The following is a 25,215-nucleotide window of genomic DNA, read 5'->3' on the forward strand; positions in this document are numbered from 1 at the left end:
CAAAGGACAGCAAAATATTACAAAGAACAAACTTTTTAAGACTAAGATGAGCACAGATAAACACACTTATACCTCTTGGAGATAAAACTGCATTAACAGAAAAGAAAAGAACCAAAAATAAAGCAACTGATTCAAAATTCAGTAATACAAAATTGTGCACATGTACGTACATTTTACTGTTTTCACTCTCTTAGACATTAAATTTGTTTTGCTAACGAGAAACACGGAAAACACTTATTTTTCAACTACAAAATTCTTTATTTTCAACTGTGACTGTCATGAGGACGTTGCACAAAATCAGTGTTGTCACGCACGCTATGTCCAGTGTTTAATTAACGAACATTTTTCCATCTAATGTTCTTGTGCTACAATGAAATACTAAACGGATACGTATAAAAACACAGAGATACAAGCAGGTTTCTTATTAACAGCTGATATGGTTTTCTCTCTGCTCTGTGCTTTAGTTCCCTTTTACCCCCCATGTTGCAGCACATTTACCTTTCAACACACAGTTGAACACCATCAGACTTCTTGTTTCTCAGACCTGTAATGTGATGGTGCAGTATATACGGCCCTGAACTTTTGGTTTTTTTTTTTCAGCCTTTCAAAAGGCTTTTTTTTTTCCTTTTCAGTTTCTTCATGTTTTTCTCAAAATGACATGGCATTAAAGAGCATAAAAAGAAATGTATACAAAGAGAGAGAGAACAAACAACGACTGCACTCATTTTCATGTGTATTGATTCCACTAATGTACGTTGCTGGAGTAAAGTAACCATGTGCAACGCAACATGAAGAGTGAGATGAGGAAGATGAGACACCTAAATTGCAGTTTGTCAACAGGATTATGCAAAATGCACTGAAATGATTTGCACCAAACTTAGTGGAGGGTTGAGGTACGAGCCAGGGAAGAACCCATTAAATTTTGGTGCAGATCCGGTTAAAGGGACAGATCCGGGATTTTTTTTTTTATCACTTTCCTTTACATTGCGAGATTATTCTCTGCACACTCTATAAACCCTCTGGATGGATGACAGTTAGTCAAAGAAGAAAAGAATAAAGAAAAGCATGCACAGCAGGACAGGTTTGAAGTGGCCTGTGGATCAGTGTGAACTTGATTTCATTCTGATTCTGCTCTTGTAGTCAGGGCGGTAAATGGAAGTTGTAAAGGCAAAGAAATTCTCAGGGATAAAAGGACTTTGTTGCCATACTGACAGTCACGCAGGACAGTGAAGGGTATTGAAGGAAAAAAGACACAGACAGTTATATTAGGACATGAGAATCAAAGCCTAATATTTCACATGAGATTTTTGGACAAAGAATTTACGTCAGATTCTGTTGTGTAGCCTGATGAAATGTTGGGTTTTATAGTACTAAGAGAGTGCAGTCAAAGGAATTTTGACTATAATGATAAATGAACCAAGTTTGCACCACATTTCACCCTCTGCAATTCAACCGTTACATGAGCACATTGCTTATCTGTATATCTTACATAATCTTATAAGATCTAAGATAGTATTACAATACCTTACATCCTGTCACTGTTGCAACAGCATTAAGACAAAAGCTCCAGAACTACTACCACTAAATGGACCTCGGTGGTTGTGTGAGTGTTTGGTCAACCAACCAAGAAACCGTAAAGCTAACATGGAGGAGTCCTTGAAGTGCTGGAAAATAAGGAAATTTAAACATCAACAGTTCCTGATGAGGGAAGATCACGTGGTATGATCAAAAGCTCCAGAGCAGCCATTAAATGGACCTTGTGGTGAGATTGTTTTGTCAGTTAATTTTTGACAAACAACGAAAAAGAAGAAAAGTAGCCAAAGAGGTTTGTGATTGCAGTTTTGCAGTTTCTAATGCCAAAATCATCTCCTCTCCCACTGCTAAAATTCTGTGTAGGCCCGGTTGTACATCACTGAGATTTCCTGTCCTCTTTGGAGCATGATGAAATCCTGAAGTAGGCTAGCTTAATGGCCTTAATGTAGTTTTTCCAGTTAGCTCACAGCCACAATGGGCTCCACTGAGAGGATGTCAGTTCTGCCTGTGAGGGCCTGCCTGGCAGTGAACAGCACATGTGTATCCTTCAGGTTGTGGGACTGATTGGACAAAGCGTGACTCTGCTCTGAAGAGGCATGGCCTGGGCACGGCAAATCGTGCTTAGGCCTCGCAGGCTCGTGGTTGTCAGGCCAGGCAGTCCTGTGGCAGGGAGCACAGGTGGCCGCGGGGCGGAGCTCCGGCTCCAGCCCGACCGCCGCCCTCCGCCTCCTCCTGCACATGTCAAAGAGGAGCCGGAGCTCCTGGCGGAAGGTGGGATTCAGACAGCAGTAGATGAACGGGTTGTAGCAGGTGGAGCTCATAGCCAGCCAGTGAAAGCAGAAGTAGAGGGCGTTGGAGGAGTGGATGGCCTGGCTGGACAGCAGCACCACGTAGCAGTTGAGGGGGAACCAGCAGACGGCGAACACCCCGACCACCAGGAGCAGCATGGCCAGTGTCCGCCGGCGCTTCCTCCTCTGGGTGGCGTGCTGAGCTGTCGTGGTGTCGCCGATTGCATTGTGGCGCCACAGCCGGCAGGCCACTGTGGTGTAGGACGCAGTGATGATGAGGAGTGGCAGCATGTAAAGTAAAATGAAGGTCAGGAGGTCAATGTACTGCCAGTAGACATCTGATGGTTCTGGGAAGTCTGGGACACACAGGCTGCGCTCCTTCTCCTTACTGGTTAGAAGACAGGAATTAGTGGATGGAGTGAGAAAGTAAGGAAGGTAAGAAGACAGGAAGATGAAGGGATGCATCAGTTATTTAAATAGTCAGTTATGCTGTTTTCTTGATTGTTTTCTTGGGTGACTGTTTTGTCTACAAAATGTCAGAAAACAGTGAAAAATGCCCCAGAGTCTGAAGTGACTTAGTAAAATTGCCCAGAGCCCAGAGTTTACATCCTGACTCCTGCATACCTTTTCTGCAGGAAAACAGACCACGATCTTTCTCTAACCTTAACCGTGTACTATGAGTGACTGAACGTAACCATTGAAAAGTTAAGTCATAAACAGCAGATGTTTTGAGTTTCTGTCTGATAACTGACTCAAATGGTTAATTTTCCTCCTCCTTTAATCCTCACTGCAACATCTGCTTCCCCACATTTCCCTGCAAGTCCCTCCATTCATAAATTCTGACATAATCAGCTCTGGTCAGTGTTTCCTCCTGCATTACTCAAGCACTCATTGCGATCTTGTCATTTCTGGGTTTCAGACCTCTATGACCAAGCAACCAATTATCCGAGTTAGTGACCCCAAAGAGAGTTTTCATCATCCACCTCCTGGCTTTACTCCACCACCAACAGCTAGACTCCAAAGATGTTTCATATCGAAACACTCAAGTTTCCAACACTTCCAATAGATCTCTCCTTACTGAAATGTGTGAGAATGTTGTATTTTACCTGTATGTAAAAGTCAGGAGTTTTTGGTAGATTGCATGTGGGAGGGAGAAGCAGCTGGCCATTATCCAGATAACAGCGACCCAAACGCTGCCCTGAGCCAGAGACATGCGAGGCCTCAGAGGATGTAAAATCACCTGGGAAAAAAAAAAGAATCACCACACACAGATCAAAGCCAGTGCAACACACACACCAAAAAAAATAATAATAATAATCCGTCCACATTTGTGTATTCATCTGGGGTTTGAACATTGGCTCCACTTCTTGTTTGTCTGTGAACCACTACAGATGCTGAAATGACTCATATCCAATTACAGACCAAATAACGCCTGAGGAATTTGTGAAGCAGAGTGTTAACATTAAGCTATGTTACTTAATGACATTTACAGCATATACATCATTTTACAGGCAAAGCTTCAGCAGTAAACATAGATAATTTCTTATACTGTTTATCAAGCTGTTGCCTGTCTGAGCTGCCTGTGCACAACATGAGGAGCTGTCAAAAGAGGAAGGTCTTTATACTGTATGTTTGTTTACTGTGAATTTACTGACATTCAGAGGCATTGAAGGGAAGACACAACATCCTTGATGTACTGATGATCCTGACTAAAAAGAACCTTTACAACAGACACCCAGACAGCCTGTTCACAAAAAAAGTTAAATAAACTGCTCCATCTTAATAAGACTGCTGTTTTTCTCATCCAGTTTCCAACCACATTCATATTTTACACCACGAAGCCTGCCTTATGTGGGTATATGCAGACATGTATGTAGACATGTGGCATGTAAGTAGTAGAAATAGTAAAGCAGTGGTGGAAGTGAGAAGTGTTCTTAAATTAAAGTACCAAGGCCATAATATAAAAAAATTAATTAATAGTCCTTCATTTAAAATAAACATACACACTATGCATGTTGTATTATTGGCTCATTTATGTACTAAGTGGTACTTCCCTCAACACGAACGAGAAGAATGTCATGATGGAAGAATGTCATTATGGAATATTCCTTTAAAGATGTCCAACATGTCCTTGTTACCTCACTGCGGGTAAAATGGCGAGGTTGTGTTTCACGTTTTCTTTTCCAAGTATTTCGTCAATATTTTCCATTTGAGCACTCCAGGTTTTTTGCTGCTGCTGAGCTAATGAAGCAGTTTAGCCTGACAGAATGGAATGTTTTTTGTCCCCTCATCACTACCATTGAAAGTGCATTAGGAGGGAATCTTTTAATGGCCAGTATGAAGAGGGAGTGTACTTACAGCAAGGACAAACATCTTTAAATGCTTTATGACACCATGTTCTGTGATTATGGGACTATATCAAAGTAATAAGTGGATACATTAAAGAGAAGTTCCACTATTTAAAAAAAGAGTGATTCTTGGTGGAAGATCTTGAAGAAATAAAAGCCTTCTGTTGTCTACAGATACGTATTTGCCATTCAGGTTTAAATGCATCACATTCTGATTGTCCTTTTCAACATTATGAAGTTCATGGTTAGAATAATTCACATATGTTTAATATCGCTCTTTGTCTCAGATAACAATTGGATTAATTAGACAGTCCAGAATTATAGCATCTCAGATAGATAACCATGCTAACCCTCTTGTTAAAAAGGAGAGATTAATCTGTTGCCACAAACAGGATTAAAGGATTAATAAGCAAATTAAACACTACAATCACTGCCACAGGGGGGAACTGAGAATTAGACATTATAAATTCCTGCAGATACACTTAATTAAAAGGGATACATTTATTCACAAATAAGAGTAACTCATTTCATTAACGTTAATTTTATAGTGGTTTTAAGGCTCAGATATATGGATTTTCCCTGGCATCATCGTCAACAACACGTGTAGTCACTTCGTTTCTGTCGGCAGCAGAGGGCACATTAGTCATCAGATTTGGCATTAAGAGTTTAACCCCAGGTTGGTGCTCTGTGCATTTTGATTGTGGAGCGATAATTAAGAGGGTTGGCAGTACACCTGCTACTTGAGCGACAAACAGTTTGATGTACTTGTATGTGAGAAGCTACTGAGAATCGCCAAAACACAGGGACAACAGTGTGTGATTTGGATCCGTTCTGCTTCAAAGACCATCTGTTTGTTTCACACAGGTACATCGGAGAACATCTTTCCCCACATACTTGCACAACAAACCAGTCAAATGTCTCCATTAACTGGGGAATGTGAATGTGTCACTTTTAATAATAGAAGCTTTTTGGACTTTGGTCCATTAGCAGTCTAAATGAAGACGGGCATCTACAGCCCTTTCTTTCAAATGAATCCTCTCATCCTTCACATGATCATCAGCCCCAGGCTTTGCATATAATGTTAGGTAACTATGTATCCATTATGGAAAAAAATTAGATGTAACTATACAGTACGTAAGGGTATTAGCAAAGTGAATTTTATGATGTTTTTGGGGGTCTGTAAAGAACAGAGCAAAGTACAGCAGAGGAGGGACATCTGTTGGACTGTTGAAACATCTTTTTAAGGCCGTCTTTGTGATTTCACTGCCACTGAAGTTTTGTCTGTGGTTGTGGCCACAATGACATCCAAAGCTTTTCAAGGCTAAAACTCACAGACCGACAGCAAATGTAAGCCAGAACTCTTTAAGATAAAATTACATGTAACCTGTTCTGCCTGATGTTGACTACAGTTACATTCACAGGTACACTCACATGCTTGAAAAATAACATTTACATTCAATCAATCTTCTCAACAGAGTCTCTCCATTCAGATTCAGCACCATGGACAGCGCTGGCAGGAAGTCCTGAATCCATAACACAGTGATTCTCAGCAGGTTTTCAATGTTTGTTTACACTGGAAAATAAAAAAAATATATATTTAGCTGCCTCCATGTTTTTTATTGACAGTGAGCTTTTAGTTTTACCATTTCTGTTCATGTAAAACAGTGAATTCATTTATACTAATAGCAAAAACAGTATACTGTAGAGATTAGTGTACAGTTCACGCTGCATACCAGGAGTCAGCAGTTAGGTTTCATGACCAGCTTAACTTATTATTATTTCCTTAAAGAATAAAACTGTTTTTTTTTTTTTTTTTAAAAAAAAAACATTTTGTTTTACCAAGGATGTTATTGTCATTTAATGAAAAATAAACATTAAAAAAATCATAAAAATATCACATATAGAATAGTAACCAGCTTTTAAAGTCAGAGCGGGAGGAAAGTCACAAGTGTCTGCTGAAATGATCAACATGGGACTAAAAATGTGACCAACATGGACCAGAAGTTCCTAAAAATGCAACTCCATGAAAAATAAGCAAACTCAATCTGCTAATGAAGCTCCTGTAAAACGACTGAGAGCTCCAGAACACCTTCTTTGCCTTGTCAATAGATGTTTCCAAAGTCATGAATGAACTACTACTACTACTACTACTTCCCACAATGCAATGTTTCAGCTCCTGAGGTAACAGTCATAAATCACTGTTACACAACACTACACCTGCAGCAGTGAGACAAAACGATGATTCATGAGAGTCTGAAATCCTGTGTGTGATCCTTATCATGTGGGGTGTGTTTGGTGGTGATAATAGATTTGTTTTGCATCTGAGCTTTTACCATAATTATGTGAACTCTACATTGTTCTGGTACATGTAGGGTAGAGTCGGGTGAAGTCGGTAAACAAAGGAGCAATTTCAGACACAGCAATAACCTAAGATTATAACCTCACACAGTGTCCTCAGATAAAACCACTTTAGATAACAATGCTTTAGCTTGTTGTGTTTCTACAACTGCAGCTGTGGTAAGAGCAGCAAAATGGGAAAAGTCTTTCTGGCTCAAGATTTCTTTTTTCCTTTCAGATACTTGAGTTGAAACTGGAAAAAAAAAAATACTCCTTTTACCTGTGCCTCCATAAAACAATAACGATACAACAACAAAGCAGTTCAAAAGATTTCCATTCCCCAGACTTGTGACAATGTCTTCACACACAGACAGATGTCGATCAGCAATCAAATTAGGGGGCGGACAACTGTCTCCTATCTGGCTATATTTAAATGGATGTGGCCACTTTCTTTTTGAGCTGCAAGTAATGGCTTTAAAAATGGTTATCAATTCATTATTATTGCTTTGTGAACCAGAAATAAAACCACACACAACAGGAATGAACTGGTCAACATTGTGGTGCACTTTTAGTTGCTCATTTTGGTAAATCCAAACCATCTTGTTCCTCCACATGTTTATGGAAATGAGGAGGAACCGGCTCAGATTCGCATTTATTTCAGGCGATAAATATATTCTATACCTACCTCTCATCTCCTGAGACAACAAGAACTTTATCTTTGTTTCATTTGCTGCAGTTTTCATCACTTGGACTCGCTACACTACTTTGCATTGTGTATATATATTTTTCTCTGACCTTCCTCACTTTCTCTCCTCTCCTATGTTTGTTCTGAGAATTTCACAAGAAAAACACATTTGCATTATGTGAAGCTTTTTTCCCCCCTGCCGTCCCTGCACTGCTTGTGAGAAGACCATTATATCTATAAAGCTATCTAACCCTCAATGACCATTAAATCATACACTTCGGTGCATGACAGCATACCTCATACAGTTCAGAAAATTTCCCTCCCATACTGTATATACAGAAATTCATACTGCTATAAGATATGAGCAAAGCCAAACGCACTCTTTAACAGCTCAGTGCCATCAGAGGACAAGATTTGAATTCCCCTCTAGCCTGACGGTTTCAAGGAGCTGGTCACCCCATGTCTAATATGTCTTTTGTTGCTATTCAAAAGATTCATCAGACTGGGAGAGAGGAGGATATGGACAAACGCCCACTACAGATTGAATGTAGATTGATTTTTTTTCTTTCTCTCTCTCTATCTCTCCAAATATTGCATCCCTCCAGCCTCAGTGAGGAAGTCATATTCTTTTGCTTACTTTATTCAGAATATTTTATGATGTTATAAACTTGTCCGTTCTCTCACAAAGCACGTCACATTTACCTGAGTATACAGCTCCAAAAGGTGCATGTGCGGCATGGGCGTCCCTGCCTGTTTGCCTTCCTTCCTGCTTGTTTGCTTGCTTGCTCTCCAACCCACTATCACCTCCCAGCTCCTGCCCTTCCACACTAATCTCCCTCATTTATCCATGCTTCCCAGTCGGTCCTGCTGCTCCTCACCACCCTGTTGCCTTGTGCCTTCCCTCTCTGCTCTCATTCCACCTCCACTCCTGGCTACCATTTCAATAAATCATCTTCATTCATCTCACTCCAAAGCCAGTTTCTGCATTTGGGCTTCAGCTGCATCATAACAATATTGAATTTATGGTAATTTTTCTCATGTGGTATCAATATATCGACTCGGTATATCATATATGTGGTATCAGTATGCAATACTGAAAATGTTTGAATTGCATAATAGGATAGCCACTCATGTTTTATTGCATTTTAATTTGCTAATTCAGTCTCTACAAATAAAGGATAACCATGCTTGGACCATCCCTGGATAACTATGTAAACTGAGAGGCTTCTTATCTCCCAGTAATATGTACAGCCAAATGGAAGTTCATGTCAAGCTTTTTTTTTTTTTTTTTTTTTTTTTGGTTAAAAAAAGGACATTAGGATGGTTTTAGTCTTTCTTTTTTTTAACAAAAAAAAAAAAAAAGAAAGACTAAAACCATCCTTCATGCTTAACTTGCTCGGAACATAACAAGTAGTATCACACTATAAAACCATGATCCTCTCCAAGGACAGAGGAGCATCACTGCTTCTTCCTCTGATGATGACAAACCTGTCGTCTGTCCAGCGCGATGGCGGTCAGCGTGAGAGTTGACACGTGCAGGGAGCAGTACTGTACAAAGCGGCTGATATGACACATTGTCCTCCCAAACACCCAGGTGCTGTTCACGAAGCGGACCTGAGGGAACACACGCACAGTTCAGGTCATGTTCACCTGTCAATTTCCTAACACCTATCCATCCATCAAATTGTTTTCTTTTTTTAATGGTCAGACATGTGATGACAGTTTTGTCACCACCACCGCACTTAATTAAACACAAATGATCAAATACCTGTGATGTTAGTTATTAATATTTAATTAAATTCAGATTTAATCGGCAATGGGAATATGCTTTTATAGTTTTTGTTTCTCACACACACACACACACACAGAGAGAGAGAGAGAGAGAGAGAGAGAGAGAGAGACTTCAGAGGACATTAGAGACAGTTGGGCTCATTTAAATATTTAACAGCCTACTTTAACCACGAACAAGTTGGCCAATGAAAGTTTGAACACTTTGTTTCTTCAAAGTGTAATAGACGCTTCTGGATTGCGCTTTAACTCCATAAAATCACGCGCGCTCACACCATACACACGCGGCAATGGTCCACCATGAGTGAGAGGTGGTCTTACCAGGGTGAAGGGTGTGTTGAGCACAGTGATGAAGATGTCAGCCACAGCGAGGTTCATAATGAACAGGCTGGTGGCGGACTGGGTGCGCTTGTTTTTCACCACCACATGACACACCAGGGTGTTCCCGAACAGAGAGACTACGATGATCAGAGAGTAGGCAGCCACCAGCAGCGCCTTCACGCTCCCCTGCTGCGACTCAGCGCCACGCCGTTTCTTACTGGCCAGAGAGCGCCAGTCCTCCAGCATCCCCTCGTCAAAGTCCAGGAGGAAAAAGCCCGAAGTCCGGTTATCCAGCTGTCCCGAAACATTCAGTAAATTCTCCTTGTAGGAAAATATCCCCTCTCCCAGAAGTGAGGAGTCGTTGAGTCTCTGTCCCGCACCTGCAGCTGCTGCGCTGACAGAGCTGCCCATCCACAGGACCAAAGATAACCAAACACACACAGCTCTCATTTTAACACTACTGTGTTTTTTTCTCGCTCTGTTTGCAGGATAGAAACTGATAATCTTTGCGACTTCCAGCTGGAGGTTACACCTGCTCCGTCTCTGGTGTCACCGAGGGGACGAGGAGATGTTGAGGCATGAGCAACAAGTTGCGTGATGCGACTCAGCTGCGCGGCTGCTGTTTATAAACCTTGAGTGTGCATATGCGTGTGTGCGCGCGCCTAGAGGCATAGAGGCAATAAAAACAGCCTATACAATATAATATCATCTCTCTTACTTCATATTAACTATACGCGCTCGTGCATTCTTATCTTTCCCCTTTATTTGTTTTTCTTTCCTCGTGCATCAGTGAACACTTGATAGAAAATACACGTGGTGTTCAGTGAGTTGAGGGATTGGACAGATGGACAGATTGAGCACCCTCTTTGTTGTCCGCTCTGATTGATTTGCTCTCCTTAAAACTTAATGTCGCTTACTTGGCGGGGTCTGTGTGCAGCGTTGTTTGCCTGCAGGGTGGGGCAGCTGTTTTAAAAGTAAGATTGCTGCTCCATCCCAGGAGAATCAGCATGCAACAGGTACTAAACAAGAAGAAACTCGTGTCTGTTGGTGTGTTTTGTCTGTCATGGCCACACACAGTGAGATGAGCGCTATGACTAACACTGATGGCTCATTTATCTCCGCACTCCTTCACTCTGAGCTGAGCTGTCAGAGTCATATACCATGGTCGCCCAAGGCCAGAACATGAATGTACAGAGCTCCGAGGTATGCACTTATATATTCAGAAAAGACATCCATTTTATGTAATATAAGGGGTCCTTGTAGACTATAATACAAATCTGCATCTGTCAAATAAAATATAAGATTAAGAAGCAAGATTGGATGACCACCCAGCAAAGTGAGCCCCAAGGTTCCAGCCTCACCGTGTACTAATTAGTCCGTGGGCTAAACCTGCTCCACTAAAGGTCAAGGGTGAAAATTCTTTATCACCCTGTTTGCCCTATCACCACCATTTTTTAATTAATGCAGAAGAACCAGTGATATCTCTTTTTATTCCTAGCATTCTTCTTCAATATTGACAAAAACATGGCGCCTGCAGTACCCACAGTTACCCATGTGTTATGCTGACTCCGTTGCAGCCGCAGCTGCATACGGCTATGTCATATAGGACATAGCCTATATGTTATTGCATATAGCCTATATGCAAGAACAAGACCTGTAAACAGACCTTTATGTGTAAAATCACCAGTAATTCCCAGCTAAAGTCATGAGGGTTGCTATTATTTCAGTTTATGTTGCGCTTACATGGTGTATAGTCAATGTCTGGTTAATCAAACTATTAATAATGACTATTACATACCTACACGATGCACAGAAAATGGAGGAATGGTGGGACAGTTGAAGCCTCCTGCTCATATTTGCCCTAATTTGCACCAAGCAGGTTGAACCAGTCCCTGAAAAAAGCAGCTGTATTTGCATGTTAGTGCATTCACAAACTAATTGCACAAGCTTTGATTAATTGACTCTCACAAAGTCGTCGTGAAGACTTCAGGTTTAATATTTCTCAACTCAACCTCTCAACACATATATGAGAAATTAATGGTGTACAACTCTGCTGTACAACTCGTTGATTTTCAGATGCATTAGTGGGAGAACAGATGGCAGAAATTGCTTTATGAAGGGACAAATACAAAGCATCTAAAGCAGTCAGACTAACAGCAGCTTGCAGCCTGATGATTCTGCTTCTGTGGTAGAAAATTAAACAGCAGAAAGATTATTACTCCTCTCACAAGCTCGGCCCCTGGGTTGTCAAATTCTTCAAATTAATGACTTATTTAATGACTTTTCGTACTAAAGGAACCATGAAATTATTTTTTTTAGTTATTTGATTTGAGTGTAACATTTGTCTACTGATAATCTGGTGGGTAGAGCAGAACTGTAATCAAAATTTCATTTTCATCCAAAGAGTGCTTTAATACTGAGGAAAACTACTTTTAAAGTGTCATTTTCCAAGAGATGTCTGATCCTTTGAGCTCTATTTTTTTGTACCAGAAGTATGATGATGATGATCAAACAGGGGTGATTATCTGAGACAAAGACAACTGCTTACTATTTAATGTGAATAATTATTTTTATAAACTTGCTGTGCTGTAACTGGGGTCTCCCAGATGTGATATTTTATGTAGGATTACTTAAGAGCCCCAGATTCGTCAATGACAATCACCGTCTGAGTCACAACTATAAACCATGTCAAGAGAAGAAGTAATCATCTGTGTGAAATATTCATACAAAAGCAGTGACTACAATAGTGTTAGATTCATTCACACATTCATTAATTCACACAAATATCTTTGGAGGGATGATGATAAAAGGAAGCGTGGAAAGTGTGAGGACATGGAGACGAGTTGTTTACTAATCATATCAATAATTCAGCATTTATTCCTTTTATGTAATACCAAATCTGTCTAATTATCATGCACTTTTTCAACCTTCTGCTCAGGTGTATGGTAACATGTTGGTATAGTCTGTGTATATGTTGACTCTGGGATCAGGCCCAGTCTTTAAGTCTATCAATTACATGCAATATCTCTGACATGTCTGATTGGATTTTAATAAAACTTGATTTATCACACATGATGAACTGATTTCAAGAGGTCACTGATTGACCTTCGTGGCTTCACAATTCAATGTTTTTATCTTTTTATGCCATAGCTTGAGAACTAGAGGCAAAGGTTTTGTTTTTGTTCCTGGAATAAAACTAATCCAGATTTAATTTGAGTGTCTTTTATGAACTTAATTTTACTTGAATTGTCTCTTTATGTCTTTTATTTTTACTCAAATGTATTTTCTGTCATCATCCTTTAAGCAATAGTTTGACATTTTGAATAACACTTTCTTGAATTCTCTCTCTTGCCAAGAGTTAAATGAAAGAAAAGTCTGATACTACTCTAATGTCTGTGCAGTAAGTAGCTAGTTCAGCTTAGCACAAAGACTGTAAACAGGTGGAAACAGCTAGCCTAGCTCTGTCCAAAAGCAACAATAATTGTTTCCAGCACATGAAAACATTATATTTTGCCTCTTCAAGCCATACAAAATGCAAAAAGTGCAAACACAACAGTGCTAAGCTAAGCTAATCAGCTGCTTGTTGTAGCTTCATATTTACTGTTCAGACATGAAAGTTGGTGTTAATCTTCTCATATGACAGTAAGAAAACAAAGAAGTGTATTTATCCAAAATGTCAATATGTTGCTTTAAGTTCTTTTTGCTTTTATTGTTGTTTTTCATTTATTTTCCTCTGTGAATCACACGGTAACCTTTGTTACAAAAAGTACAAAAATACTATATTGTTTTCAGAATGATGTGTTCTTTTTGACCTTTTGATTTCCAGAACGACAATGATTGGCCTGAGAGGAGCACTGCACTGTTTAATTCTCTGAATGTCAGGTACAACATATTGAACATTAACAATGTCTTCTTCCTCTTCTAGCACAAAGAAAAACAAGATAACATGTTTTCCATTTCCTACTCCGACTCCATTAATTGCCCATACATTCTGTGAAAGAACTTAATGTATTGGGCTAAAAAGTGCTGATTACTTTTCATAGTATTCAAGGACATTATATTGTATGTTCCATTTTCCCAACTATGTAATTAAATTCTTTTATATGGAGATCCTTTAAATAACTGAAGAACTATGACCCAACATGAGTAAACATATTATTTCTGAAGTGTCTCTGAGTCTCTGTTAGCATGCTGTTATATTGTATATTAATGCTGGATTTGTGCTCAGACCATTCTTCATGTGAGAACAAACACGAAGACAAAACCTTAACAGGGATTCGCAGCATCATTACGACCCCATCAACACAACCTCTGTGTTGTAATGGAGCCGTATAGTTGTTGTTTTAATTATGATTCTATCAGCTCAAGCACAAGCAAACATCGGATTACCAAGCCATGCAAACACTGTGTGTAACTCATAACAATAAAAAGTAGATCCAGAGATGTTGTGCTTACTTTATTACAATGCTCCTATCCAACAGAGGCAGGAGATGTGGCTCATGCAGTGACTAATTTGTGATGTCTTTTCTGGCTGGAGATATGAATCACGAATCATACGTTTAAAAAAAAAAATCAAGTTCTTCTTCTTTTCCCTGCAAGCTTTCAAAAGACCCTTTGTGCAGTCTGCAAAAGGCTCTAATAGGTTCTGTCTTTTTTGTTATCAGTTTCTGTTGTACCACTGAGTCTAATCAGGGTCAAGGGTGCTCAGCAGCCACCCAGCACTACTAACCATGCCAAGACACGTATTGCACCTATACATAGTTATAATGGCTGCTGAAAATATTTTTTTTTAAAAGTGGATATTTGGAGTAGTTTTGCATCTTGTTTGGCATGATGGACATAAATATATATGGTAAAATATATGGTTTTTGCAGCGATTATAATGCATTTTTTGTTATAGACAGAGAAAGATTACCTATATGTGTGCTGCATGAACAAATATTTGTCATGAAATACATAAGAAAAATGAACAAATCAGTGTTATTACTGAACTGTGGTTGCTCTATTTATTTGAATGTGTTGCCTTTGGGTAATTGCGCCTGCAGTATAATGTACAGTAGTTTGAAAATAAATCACATCAAGGCTTGAAATGAAAACACAGTGGTTATAAGGAAAAAGGCAGCTGCAGAGCACAATGTTCAAAACTACATGTTTTCTACCTTTTATTATGAAGTTGCTGTCATTTCTATAATTAAAATGCCAGGCTGGCTCCATCACACTGAGTGCACTAATGTGGCATAATGTTGTCTAATTACAGCCTGAGCCTGTGTCTTTCTTTTCTGTATTTTTTTTTTCAACTCGCTATACAAATTCCCTCTGGAACACTTCAATGAGGGGGGGGCAGTGTTTTTACTTCACACAAATGCTTAAGTGTGTCATAAATTACAACACTGAGATAATAAAAGTCTCCATCTGCACTGAACAAAAGATTATTCATCCTCTTGACCAATGTGTTTTAATGGCTACACAGACATTTAAAAAAAAAAAAAAGTCTGAGCACAGCTTAATGTAAATTCAGATGTGATGTAATTTTCTGCCTGGCATCATTTAGGATTCGTTCAACGCAAATATTTGACGGGCAGGTGGCAGAAACAGGCGGACACCGTCAGGACTACTGGAAAGTAAGCCGAAGAAGAAGAAAACAAACCTGCCGCGTGTAGTCATGGGTAGTGTTGTCTTTTAACAGCAAGTCTCACTGACGCTAACCAGGAAAACAACTACATATCCCACATGTCTGTTTTACAGCGAGACCGTGGTTTGTTTTGAATCCATAAAACTGGAAGGTGAGGTTGAGATTGTGTTTGTGTTAGGTTTTATTCCTTTAAGTAGTTAATTGAACCGTCAGAATGAGAATGGATCCAACTCTGACAGGAGAAATAATGCTCAGGTGTTAGCCTCAACGGTTACATGTGACGTTAACGTACATTTCAGACACAGAACCGTTGGACAGTACGTAACGTCAACGTAAATTTCTGCTCGTTTTGCTTCATGGCTGCTAGTTTATTAGGTACACAGCCAGTTAGCTCCAGTTTGTGCCTCACATGTATCAGCATCAGCATGTATAGACCGAATATATAGAAAGAAATTCTTGTATTAAGTCTATGATTAGCTTACATCCAATATACATACAATGATAATTAACCAGCCCACACTTACCTCAGTTTTGACGATATTTTCAGACTTGTCAACCTGTTTGGATGACATTATATTCCTTCCGCTGAATGATATAAAGGACTTTTAGCCAGTTTCCCGAGCTACGATTCTGTTAACTACACAGGCAGCTAATGGGCTGCCATCTTTGTTTTGATTCGGAAACCGAGGCGCAACTTGGAAAATGAAAACCTTTTCAGTCATTCTGTGGAAGTAATATGTTTTAGAGATTAAAAAAAGATATCTGGAATTATTAAAACATCACCGACTCACTGTCTTTTAGAGAAGCTGCTAATTAAGCTACTTCTCTGACTCCAATGTGTGCTATTACATGAGAGGAGCAAACAGAAGTTAGCAGCTAGCTAAAACTAATGCTACACCACTATACTACTCAGTTGCAACAATCCTGCAATAAACCACAACTTGAGTCTTTTAGCAGAGCTCGAGTTTCAGAATCGGTTTAGAAAGTGTTAAAACACATCTGAAATGCTGGACAATGAGAACAATAAGAGTCTTCAAAAAATGATTAAAACAATTCATCAATTATCAAACAGTTGCAGATTAATTTTCTGTTGATTAATTGACTAATTATTTCAGCTGTAAGAAAAGGATCATACAGTTGCAACAAATGTGCAATCAGAGCCAAAAAAAAAAGCTGACATTGATAATCTTGAGGAATAAATTCCACATTTGGAGCTGAATAAGTACAGGATTTTCCAATTGTTTGACATCGGTAATGAATCCTAAATTTGTCATTTGCAGTTCTTGAAAATGTACTTTTTGTTATTTGTTGGGAAGCTCACTTAAATATTGTATAACTCAGGCCTTTAAACTTGCAGCACCTGATATAGTCATGGCCAAACCAGTGCTGTGGCTCCTGTCTAGAGCCAAGGTAACCACTGACAGCTGAATAACAGAGATCCTGAGGCTCCTCAGCTTTTCAGGGACAGAGTTAATATTTAAAACACTTTTGATATGCTGTTTTGAATCAGACACTAGATAGAAAATATTAATCAGCATGTTGGAATTATCAGTGGGGTTGTTGTGTCAAATTCAGTTCCAGGGCACCTCAGGTGAGGTTAGTGAATATTAATAGTATTTCAACATTCTCTCACACCCTCTCCACCCCATCTCTAATGTTAATACCAAAAACAGAGCAGTGATGGAGTTTCCAGAAGATTTCAATCAGCTTGAGCTTTTGAACACACACGGGCACCTGATCCCCCGCGGGGCCAGCAGCCTTTGGACTAGAAGCAAGGAGAAGGAGGAAGAGGAGGACGAGGAGGAGGTAGAGCACAGCGAGGAGTGGTATCGGGAAAAGGAGGAGGCTCTCAAAGACAACCCAGCAGAACTCATTCTGTGGGCAGCAGAGAGGAATCGCGTAAGTGACTGAAACTTTTCTTGTTTTGCTTGCCTGCTGGTTAGCAGGGGTTAAACTGGGTCAGAGGTCAAACCATGCTCTGCATTATTCTCAAGTAGCCTCTTTGCCTTCATTGTCGCTTCCAAGAACAGGGACTATACTGCCATGAAACTAGAGATTAGTGTATCTCATGTTTACAAAAAGATTCATCATATTATATTTATGACCACTCAGCAGGAACGGCCGTCAAGCGTTTTATGGAGAGAGACAGGATGGTAACCAGATGTTTTCATACAGTACTACATACAGACAAGAAAATAAAACTTTTCAGCCACACATCACCTGCTCCAGCAGATAAACTCTGGTCCTTACATGGCTTCTGAGTCTCGTGGTTTTGCATCCAGTCGTGTTGCTACTTTTAGCTGTAACTGTGAAAATTGTGTTTTGCTGGACGTCTGACCTGCGGAAGCCAAACTACTACCACAGGAGTACGGTAGCTCCTCTAGTAGCCAAAGAGGCCCAATACCTTTTCAGAAGTTGCTTCCCGCTATTGTTGTGTCAACAGAAGACTAGATTGAGCACTACGGTATGCATGCGCACCATCGCACTGCTATATCTGTGATATTGTGTTTTTCGTTTTTTGCTTTTTCAGGTAAAAATCGTGAACAATATGATCTGGCACTATCCTAGTTGGCACAATGATGAATCTGACTACATATTTAATGCTGAGTTTCAGTTGATGACAGCACTACAGACACATTTCAGTTGGTACCAAAAAGTATTGAAGTTTAAAACTATTCTGTATCTCCTGGGGTTCTCTTTGTCCTGTAGTGGCATATTCTTTCTGTTGGTGCCATTAGCATTGTATTACGTGTCTTTTTTCAGCTGTCATCTTAACAACAGCACTTACACCTCACCCTGGTTGTTCCGGCTTCGAGACATCATTCTCATCAGCCCCTTTGAGACATTCTGTCTTTTCTCTTTTCCTCCCCGTTGTTTATCCTTTTTAAAACGTTCAGCTGTGATCTGTGGTAGCTGTCACCAACAGAGGAAGATGAATTTGAACATCTGTTCATTACCATGACAAATTTGTATTGAAATGCAGGGAGAACACTTTTAAGCAGTGTTTCGGTGGTTTGTCACTTCCCGTGGGGACAGTTACCTGACAATTGAGCCGGGAGGAAACTAACTAACTAACTAAAACACAAGCAAAGAGGAAATATGCAAACTCACAGACACAAACAAGCACAGGTGGGGTATGAATACAATACTTAGCTGCCATGGCAGGACAAAGTTATTCTGATTGTCGGTGAGAAAAAAAAGTAATAAATAATAATAATTATTATTATTATAGAGCTAAATCCACCAGGGGAGAATGTTTAATTTGCAAGTCAGGAGGTCAAGATCAGAGGAATGCAATTAGTGATCACTTAAGCTGTTTAAATAATTTCAGCTGTTAGTGCCATGTCAGGGTTTTTTTTTGTCAAAGAGCCACATGAAATTAACCAGGTCACTCAAATTATTTGAGCATGTCACACATAAATATTTCCAGCATGCAGCAGAGCATGGTGGGAGTGTAATTTACATCATTTGTTCAGGCCACAATTCAAACTAAAACCAAAACTGTGCTACTTTAACAGCAGCTTGTCTCTGATCATGTTTGTCTTTTGTATAAGGAATAAAGGAGGAAAGAGGAGATGACTCGTTGTCACACAAGTGTTTGAATTAGTTAATCTGCCTCCACCAAACTTAGTCATCAGTCAGAGTACGGTACATGTTTGAGGATAGACTTGAATTTGTCATGGTAGAGGATCATCTGGCTCAAATTAATGTTCTTAAAGAGCTGTGAGAATTAGTCAGTAGACAGAATCGGCAACTGTTTTAATAATACCAAACATTTGATGCTTCGAGCTTCTCAAACGTGAGGATCTGCTGCTTGTTCTTGTCTCAGCATGATAGCAAACTGGATATCTCAACCTTTGGCTCCAGGAAATAACAGCAAGCATTTATAAACTAATCGATCATAAAAAATAGTTCGTTAGCTGCAGCCTTTGCGCCTCTGAGTACACAGCTGCCCCTTCCAGTTACATTTAGGTGTAAATAAGTGCAGAAATTAAACTGAAGAAGGGAAAAGCTGTGCAAAAGACTTTGCACACCACCGGGCAATAAATAACACAGAAGGAGAACAGCTGACAAAGAAGGAACACGATGAATGCAACCCCATGCAACCATCTTTCAAAGGCTCTGATGAAAAACAGTGCACCAAGTAGATAATTAACCAATGCTTCAAAAAATCAACCTCAAATTAATTTAATCTCTGTGTATATAATAGGTCTGTTCCTGTGTGATAGTTTACCTCAACACACAAAATGTTACTGAGCAAATTAATTGTGTGGCGATAAAGTCTGAAATTAGTCAACATTATTTATCTCTAAGCCATTTTTTTCCTATAATCTTTTGTTGTCTTGTGTGTAAACATTGTTTGATGTCAGTGTGATTCTGTACTACATTTGTGTCAATCAGTGCTTTGTGATTATTTCTGGTGGTGTGACTTTGCATTTAGTTTAATTAAAGACCAACTAAAGTTGTCAAATTACTGATTAGGTACAGCATCTTGTTCCTCTGTGGTGTGATCCAGGCAGGCTAAGCTGAACTGACTTGTGTCTGTGAGTCTGGTGAGGATTCATGTGTTTACAGTCAGCATCTCACACCAAAATGCACTTTTTGTACCATTCCAGTAAAAACATGTTGAAAGTGTTTCCGCCTACATACAACATCTGTCATTGAGGCTTTTTTCAATGTCACAAAACCTTAGTTTTTTTTTGTGTGCTAAAGGTGTAAGCAGTCTTATCCTCTTTTCTGGTTGCATCACGACCTTATGCATCACTGCTGCCACCTTTTCAATATCCTGCATTCAGCAGGAGGGTGCATTACATCTCCCTTGTGCTCAGTGTGAGCATGTGTGTCCTTGAGGCCATGCTAGTAGATCACAAGGTACAAACAAAACCGGGCCCCGTTCATTTAGCTTAATTGTTTTTATAATTGATTTGTCTGTTGATTTGATTGAGTTGTTTCATCACTTCTCTGCAAAAAAAATTTTTTGGTTCCAGCTTCTCAATCATGAGGATTTGCGTCTTTTCTCTGTCTCTCATTTAATTGTTAGTGGTATATCTTTGGGTTTAGGATGAAACACTGTGATGATATAACCTTTGGTTTTAGTAAACCATGAAGGGCATTTTCAGTTTCAGTTTCTCAGAGTAGAGGAAAGTGCAGTCTAGAATTTTTAATTAACAGCAAGTAAAAAAAATTTTACACACATCAAAGACTGGAACAGGATTAAAATACTCAGTGATAAGTAATAATGACCCTTTGCATGACCTCCTAGGTAAACACATCTCTACAAGCTATTAGTTTGTTCCTGACCCTGAACTTATCTGTGGTTTTCTTCCAGCTCTCAACAATCCACAGGCTGTTACTTGCTGATCCTCAGCTGGTGCACTGCAGTGATGAGGACGGCTACACTCCACTACACCGTGCAGCGTACAGCGGCCATGTCAACATCATTTCAGCCTTACTCGCTGCCGGCTCTAAAATCAACTCCCGCACCATCGACGGCTGGACGCCCCTCCACAGCGCCTGCCGCTGGAGCCGGGTCGCCGTGGTGAGTTTCCTCCTGCAGCACGGAGCAGGGCTGAATGCCCAGACCAACGGCGGACTCACGCCGCTGCACCTGTCTGCTTCCTACACGGGCTCCTCAAAAGCAGACTCCGCCCACACCTTAGAGCTGCTCCTCTCTCAGCGACACCTGAGGCCGGGCCTCCGCAGCAGCAGCAGGGAGACTGCCAGCGAGGTGGCCCAACGCAGCGGCCCGCATCACTTTCTGTTTGAGATGGTGGAGGACTGTGTCAGTGTAGTACCAGTCTCATGAAGGAAAACACAGATGCTCATGAATTCTCACACTTATTTATGTACAGGTACATTAGGGCCACAGCAACAGACTAACCAATGAATGGTTTCATCTATTAAATGTCATGTTTGTGTCCAGAACCCAAAGATACTCTGTTTATTATCATGTATGACAGAGATAAACATTAAATCTTTACATCTAAGAAGCAGAAACTAGGAGACATTCTTCATTTTTCCTTAAAAAATAATAAGTGTTGATGTTCATCGTCTCAAGATGAAGCTTTTTTTTCTATTGAAGCAGCTCTTTGCTGCTGAGAGAAACTCTTTCAGACAGTTTATTGTCTTATTCAGAATTTCCTTCAATGCTCTGTCTTAAACTAGACTTCCTGATGTGTAACCTCCTCATGCATGACTGTAAGTTCACTTTATTTATTGTTGCTGTTTTGTTCTTTGAGCTGGAGGAACATATCCAGCAGCTACACGCCTCAGGCAGCCGTCTCAAGTCTCGAGGCGTTCACAGTTAAGTGATTCTTCAGTGACGGCTGACCCTGCAGGAATGAATGGTGCAAGGTTCTTAAGAATTTAAACCCCAAAGGGTGTAGAGTTGTGTCTTTTGTTGCAGAAGTCCTTGAGATTCACAATAAGTGGCTGCCCTAAAATACGTTCTATGTGCTTTTTTGTGAAAAGCTAAGACTGTTATACTATTGGAACAGTAAATGCTTTAGTGTGTATGCCTTGATTTGGAAATCCATCCATCCATCCATTATCTATACCACTTGTCCTATCAATGGGCGAGAGGTAGGGTACACCCTGTACAGATCACCAGTCCATCGCAGGGCCAACACATATAGACAAACAACCAATCACACTCACATTCACACCTACGGGGAATTAGAGTCACCAACTAACCTAAGCTGCATGTCTTTGGGCTGTGGGAGGAAGCCGGAGAACCCGAAAAGGAGTTCGGCTGCTGTAAATACCACAGCAAAATCTAGCTATCAATTCCAATCTATAATGTAGTGAATGATACTGATATGATGAAACGTGGACAAGTTCAGTTCAGAGTATAAGATAAAGGTAATAGTGAGCAGTCTGTGTGGGATATCAGCAGTGTATTTGTGGAATAAAACAGCAGTTTTGTGAGAAGAAAATCATTTGCTCTCTAAAAGCAGACTCTGTTTGACAAAGCAAAGGTTAAAAAAAAGCTTCAGGGTAAAATGAGAGAATCATTATTTAGAGAATCTCAGATGTCTCTGAAAGAAAGAATTTTTCAAACTATGTCACGGTTTAAGTCCATAAACCTACCTGCAGAGTAGAGTTATACTTGTGGGACATGTGTCTCATTAAATGGTCGACCCAAATGTATTTATCAGATAAAACACAGAAAACCAGCAAATCCCCATACAGTATTTGCAAAGCTGGAGCTTTCTAATGTTAGCAGTTTAAACTACAAATCAATTACCAAATGGCTGCAGCTTGAAGTTAGGGTCAGTGGATGAACTTGTACTATAAAAAGTGTCTAAAAAATAAAGACCTTTCTGACCTGTCAACATCCAAAATGCCATCTATTCAAAATAAATAATGTGGTTTGGAAACAGGCTACAATCTTTCTCCTGTCCATGCACTTAGTCTCACAAAACCTTCCAGGTACACTTGCTGCTGCTAAGGTCAGTATTTCTGTCAACACGGCAGGATGCTGGAGCCCGGTCTGAGTGGTAGATGAGTACTGGCTCTTCATGTCTTCACACTTGTGCAGAGAAGATGGCACTTAAAGTAAACAGCACAAGCACTGTTGTGTCACTGCTGCCACCAATCACTTGAGAGACAAAGATAACATCCTGTGTTGTAATTGTTTTTCCCAGAGGCTTGCTGATTTCTGAGCTGTTTATTGTGAATCCTGTGCAATCAGAAAATATCTTGAAGTAAATCCCAAGCCTGTGACATGGACTTAATATCAACCAGCAGCTATTACTCAGTGCAAAAAAAGCAGTAACAGCTTCAGAAAATCAAAAGTCTTTTTTGCAAAAGATCAGGTTCAAATATACTGCCCTCGGGTGATGGAAAAGTAGAATAAAGACATCCCCACCTGCAGGGAGGCTCTGCCCTGCGGGGGAGTTTCAGGCACCCGCTCTTCTCTTTCAGAGTTAACGCAGAAAAGAGAAATTTGCAGGAAGCTCCTGCTGTGCACCCACAGGCCTCTTTTATGTAATGTTACTTTGTTTTATTTAAGAAGTGAAGTTACAATCAGAATATAATACAGCACTGGGGTTGTTAGACTTCCAGGGCCTGATAATATAAGGTTGATTTTGTGTAGGCATGAAACGTTTTGTTGACATCGATTTGAAGGGTGAAAACAGGGCAGTGCTTTATTCATTTATTATTTTCTAGCCATTTCTTAAAGAATGCTGAGGGTGTGCAAATGACCAGCTGCTACTTTTAGGGAGAAATTAACAGTTTGATTTATTTACATTCAGATAGTTTCAATGAATTGATTGTACCTTTTTTTTCCTCCACCAGAGAAACTGCATGTTTGTTAGTGTACTGCAAGTCAGTTTAACATCCAACGAATGTACAAGCCTTTACAGGCCTTTTTTTCCTATATAGATTTAGACAACATGCTTTAACAAACACAGAATAAATTCCCATACGTCCATACAAAACAAAATTCCAGTAGTTAAATGGTATAGATCTGTATTTACCTTTGTTGTCCTTTCCAAGAAGCTTCCTAGATAATTAGGAAAACAATTTGTAAAACGAGGCGTAACTGGAGTTCAATAGGACTTGTTGAAAGAGTTTACATTGTTTCTCAGGCTCGTTGTGACTTGAAATTGATTTGATTTCAGTAGTAAATGGCCAACGACTGACCGGGTGAGAAAGTTTTGGCAAGTTGAAGTGAAAAGTGTATAGAGAGAGAGAGAGAGAGAGAAGATCTCGTTTGATTGAGTTTGATTTCTGCCTTTGGCCTTTGCAGAGGAGAGAGGAGAGGCAGCCTGCGGGTGGAAGACCCGGGGTCATATACAATATTATAAATATAAAATTTCAAATTATTGCACCTTTTCCATGCCACATACTAACATCTGGAGTAATGTAATTAGAGTTGTTGCAGAAAGTTTAAACTGGATCAGATATAGATTCAAACAGCATCAGCATCCTAGAGGAGTCCGTAGCTCCAGGCAATGAGAGAGGAAAGTCTTAACCCCTCTCAGACATTAGCACATGGAGGAGGTGCAATCATACTGTATGTGAATGAGAGAACTGTCCCCAGCTTTCTGAAAATAGTCTGTAATGTTCAGTCTACAATCTCCAAGCTCCAAATGGTTTTTAAGCCAAATGTAAGGTCAGTTCCGACAGCATCAGTCATTTACATGTATATGAATCTGCTGTTTTCCTTGTGCTCTTACAGAAAAATGTTTTAAATTAGCTTGACTAAAAGGTGTGACAAGATGTACATTTGGACTATAAATTTAGCAACTCTCTGATGTTGACTGCGTCTAGTGGACAGCAGGCAACAGTATTTCTCTTTTCTGCATTTCATGAGTGATTAAACGTACATTTAAGTACCTGCAGAGCTGGATCGTAACACATAGCTTCATTTTATGCGGCATGCATAACCATGAAGAGGCTGCGATGTTGGAGCAGTGGGGGGGTCACTTAAATCAGATGGTCTACATCTTTCTGTAGAGACTTTGTCTTTGAAGATAATGAAGGTTCACATCTTCAGAGAGCTGCTTGAAGGTTAAGACCTGGTTTAATGTAGATTCATGTTAAGCTTGAGAAAAGGGTTGGAGCTGGAGGTAATGGTCAAGGTTTTGGTTGTTGGCTTGAGAATGCATTATTTCAACGACGGACCGTGCAACAATAATAATAATAATAATCATTTCTATGCATGACTCTCTTCAGCTGTTGTTTTAGCAACTTTATTGGGTCCATCAGTGTTTCTTAGTCAAGTTGCAGAACATGAGTGATAAAGACTCCCTTCACATTACACATGCAGCTTCA

The 25,215-nt window shown here is 39.9% G+C and overlaps 2 protein-coding genes across 3 annotated transcripts; one reads left to right on the plus strand and one right to left on the minus strand.

Annotated features, from left to right (window-relative positions):
• Positions 1-1,981: 1,981 nt before the first annotated feature.
• gpr83 (G protein-coupled receptor 83) lies at positions 1,982-10,464 on the minus strand. Its single transcript, XM_018695872.2, has 4 exons — positions 9,801-10,464; positions 9,180-9,305; positions 3,428-3,561; positions 1,982-2,709 (listed from the first exon to the last, which is right to left on the minus strand). The coding sequence occupies exons 1-4, from the start codon at positions 10,248-10,250 to the stop codon at positions 1,992-1,994; spliced, it is 1,428 nt and encodes a 475-aa protein (XP_018551388.1). The 5' UTR covers positions 10,251-10,464; the 3' UTR covers positions 1,982-1,991.
• Positions 10,465-15,515: 5,051 nt separating this feature from the next.
• Positions 15,516-21,429, plus strand: LOC108896641 (ankyrin repeat domain-containing protein 49). 2 transcript variants are annotated; one of them, XM_018695873.2, is made up of 3 exons: positions 15,516-15,583; positions 17,106-17,331; positions 20,762-21,429. In XM_018695873.2, exons 2-3 carry the CDS (start codon positions 17,113-17,115, stop codon positions 21,236-21,238), a joined length of 696 nt encoding a protein of 231 aa, XP_018551389.1. In that variant the 5' UTR covers positions 15,516-15,583; positions 17,106-17,112; the 3' UTR covers positions 21,239-21,429. The 2 variants fall into 2 exon arrangements, with proteins under 2 accessions (XP_018551389.1, XP_018551390.1); XM_018695874.2 differs by lacking the exon at positions 15,516-15,583 and adding an exon at positions 15,596-15,749.
• The last annotated feature ends 3,786 nt before the right edge of the window (positions 21,430-25,215 follow it).

This window comes from Lates calcarifer, linkage group LG5 (genome assembly GCF_001640805.2).
Source record: "Lates calcarifer isolate ASB-BC8 linkage group LG5, TLL_Latcal_v3, whole genome shotgun sequence".
NCBI lineage: Eukaryota > Metazoa > Chordata > Actinopteri > Centropomidae > Lates > Lates calcarifer.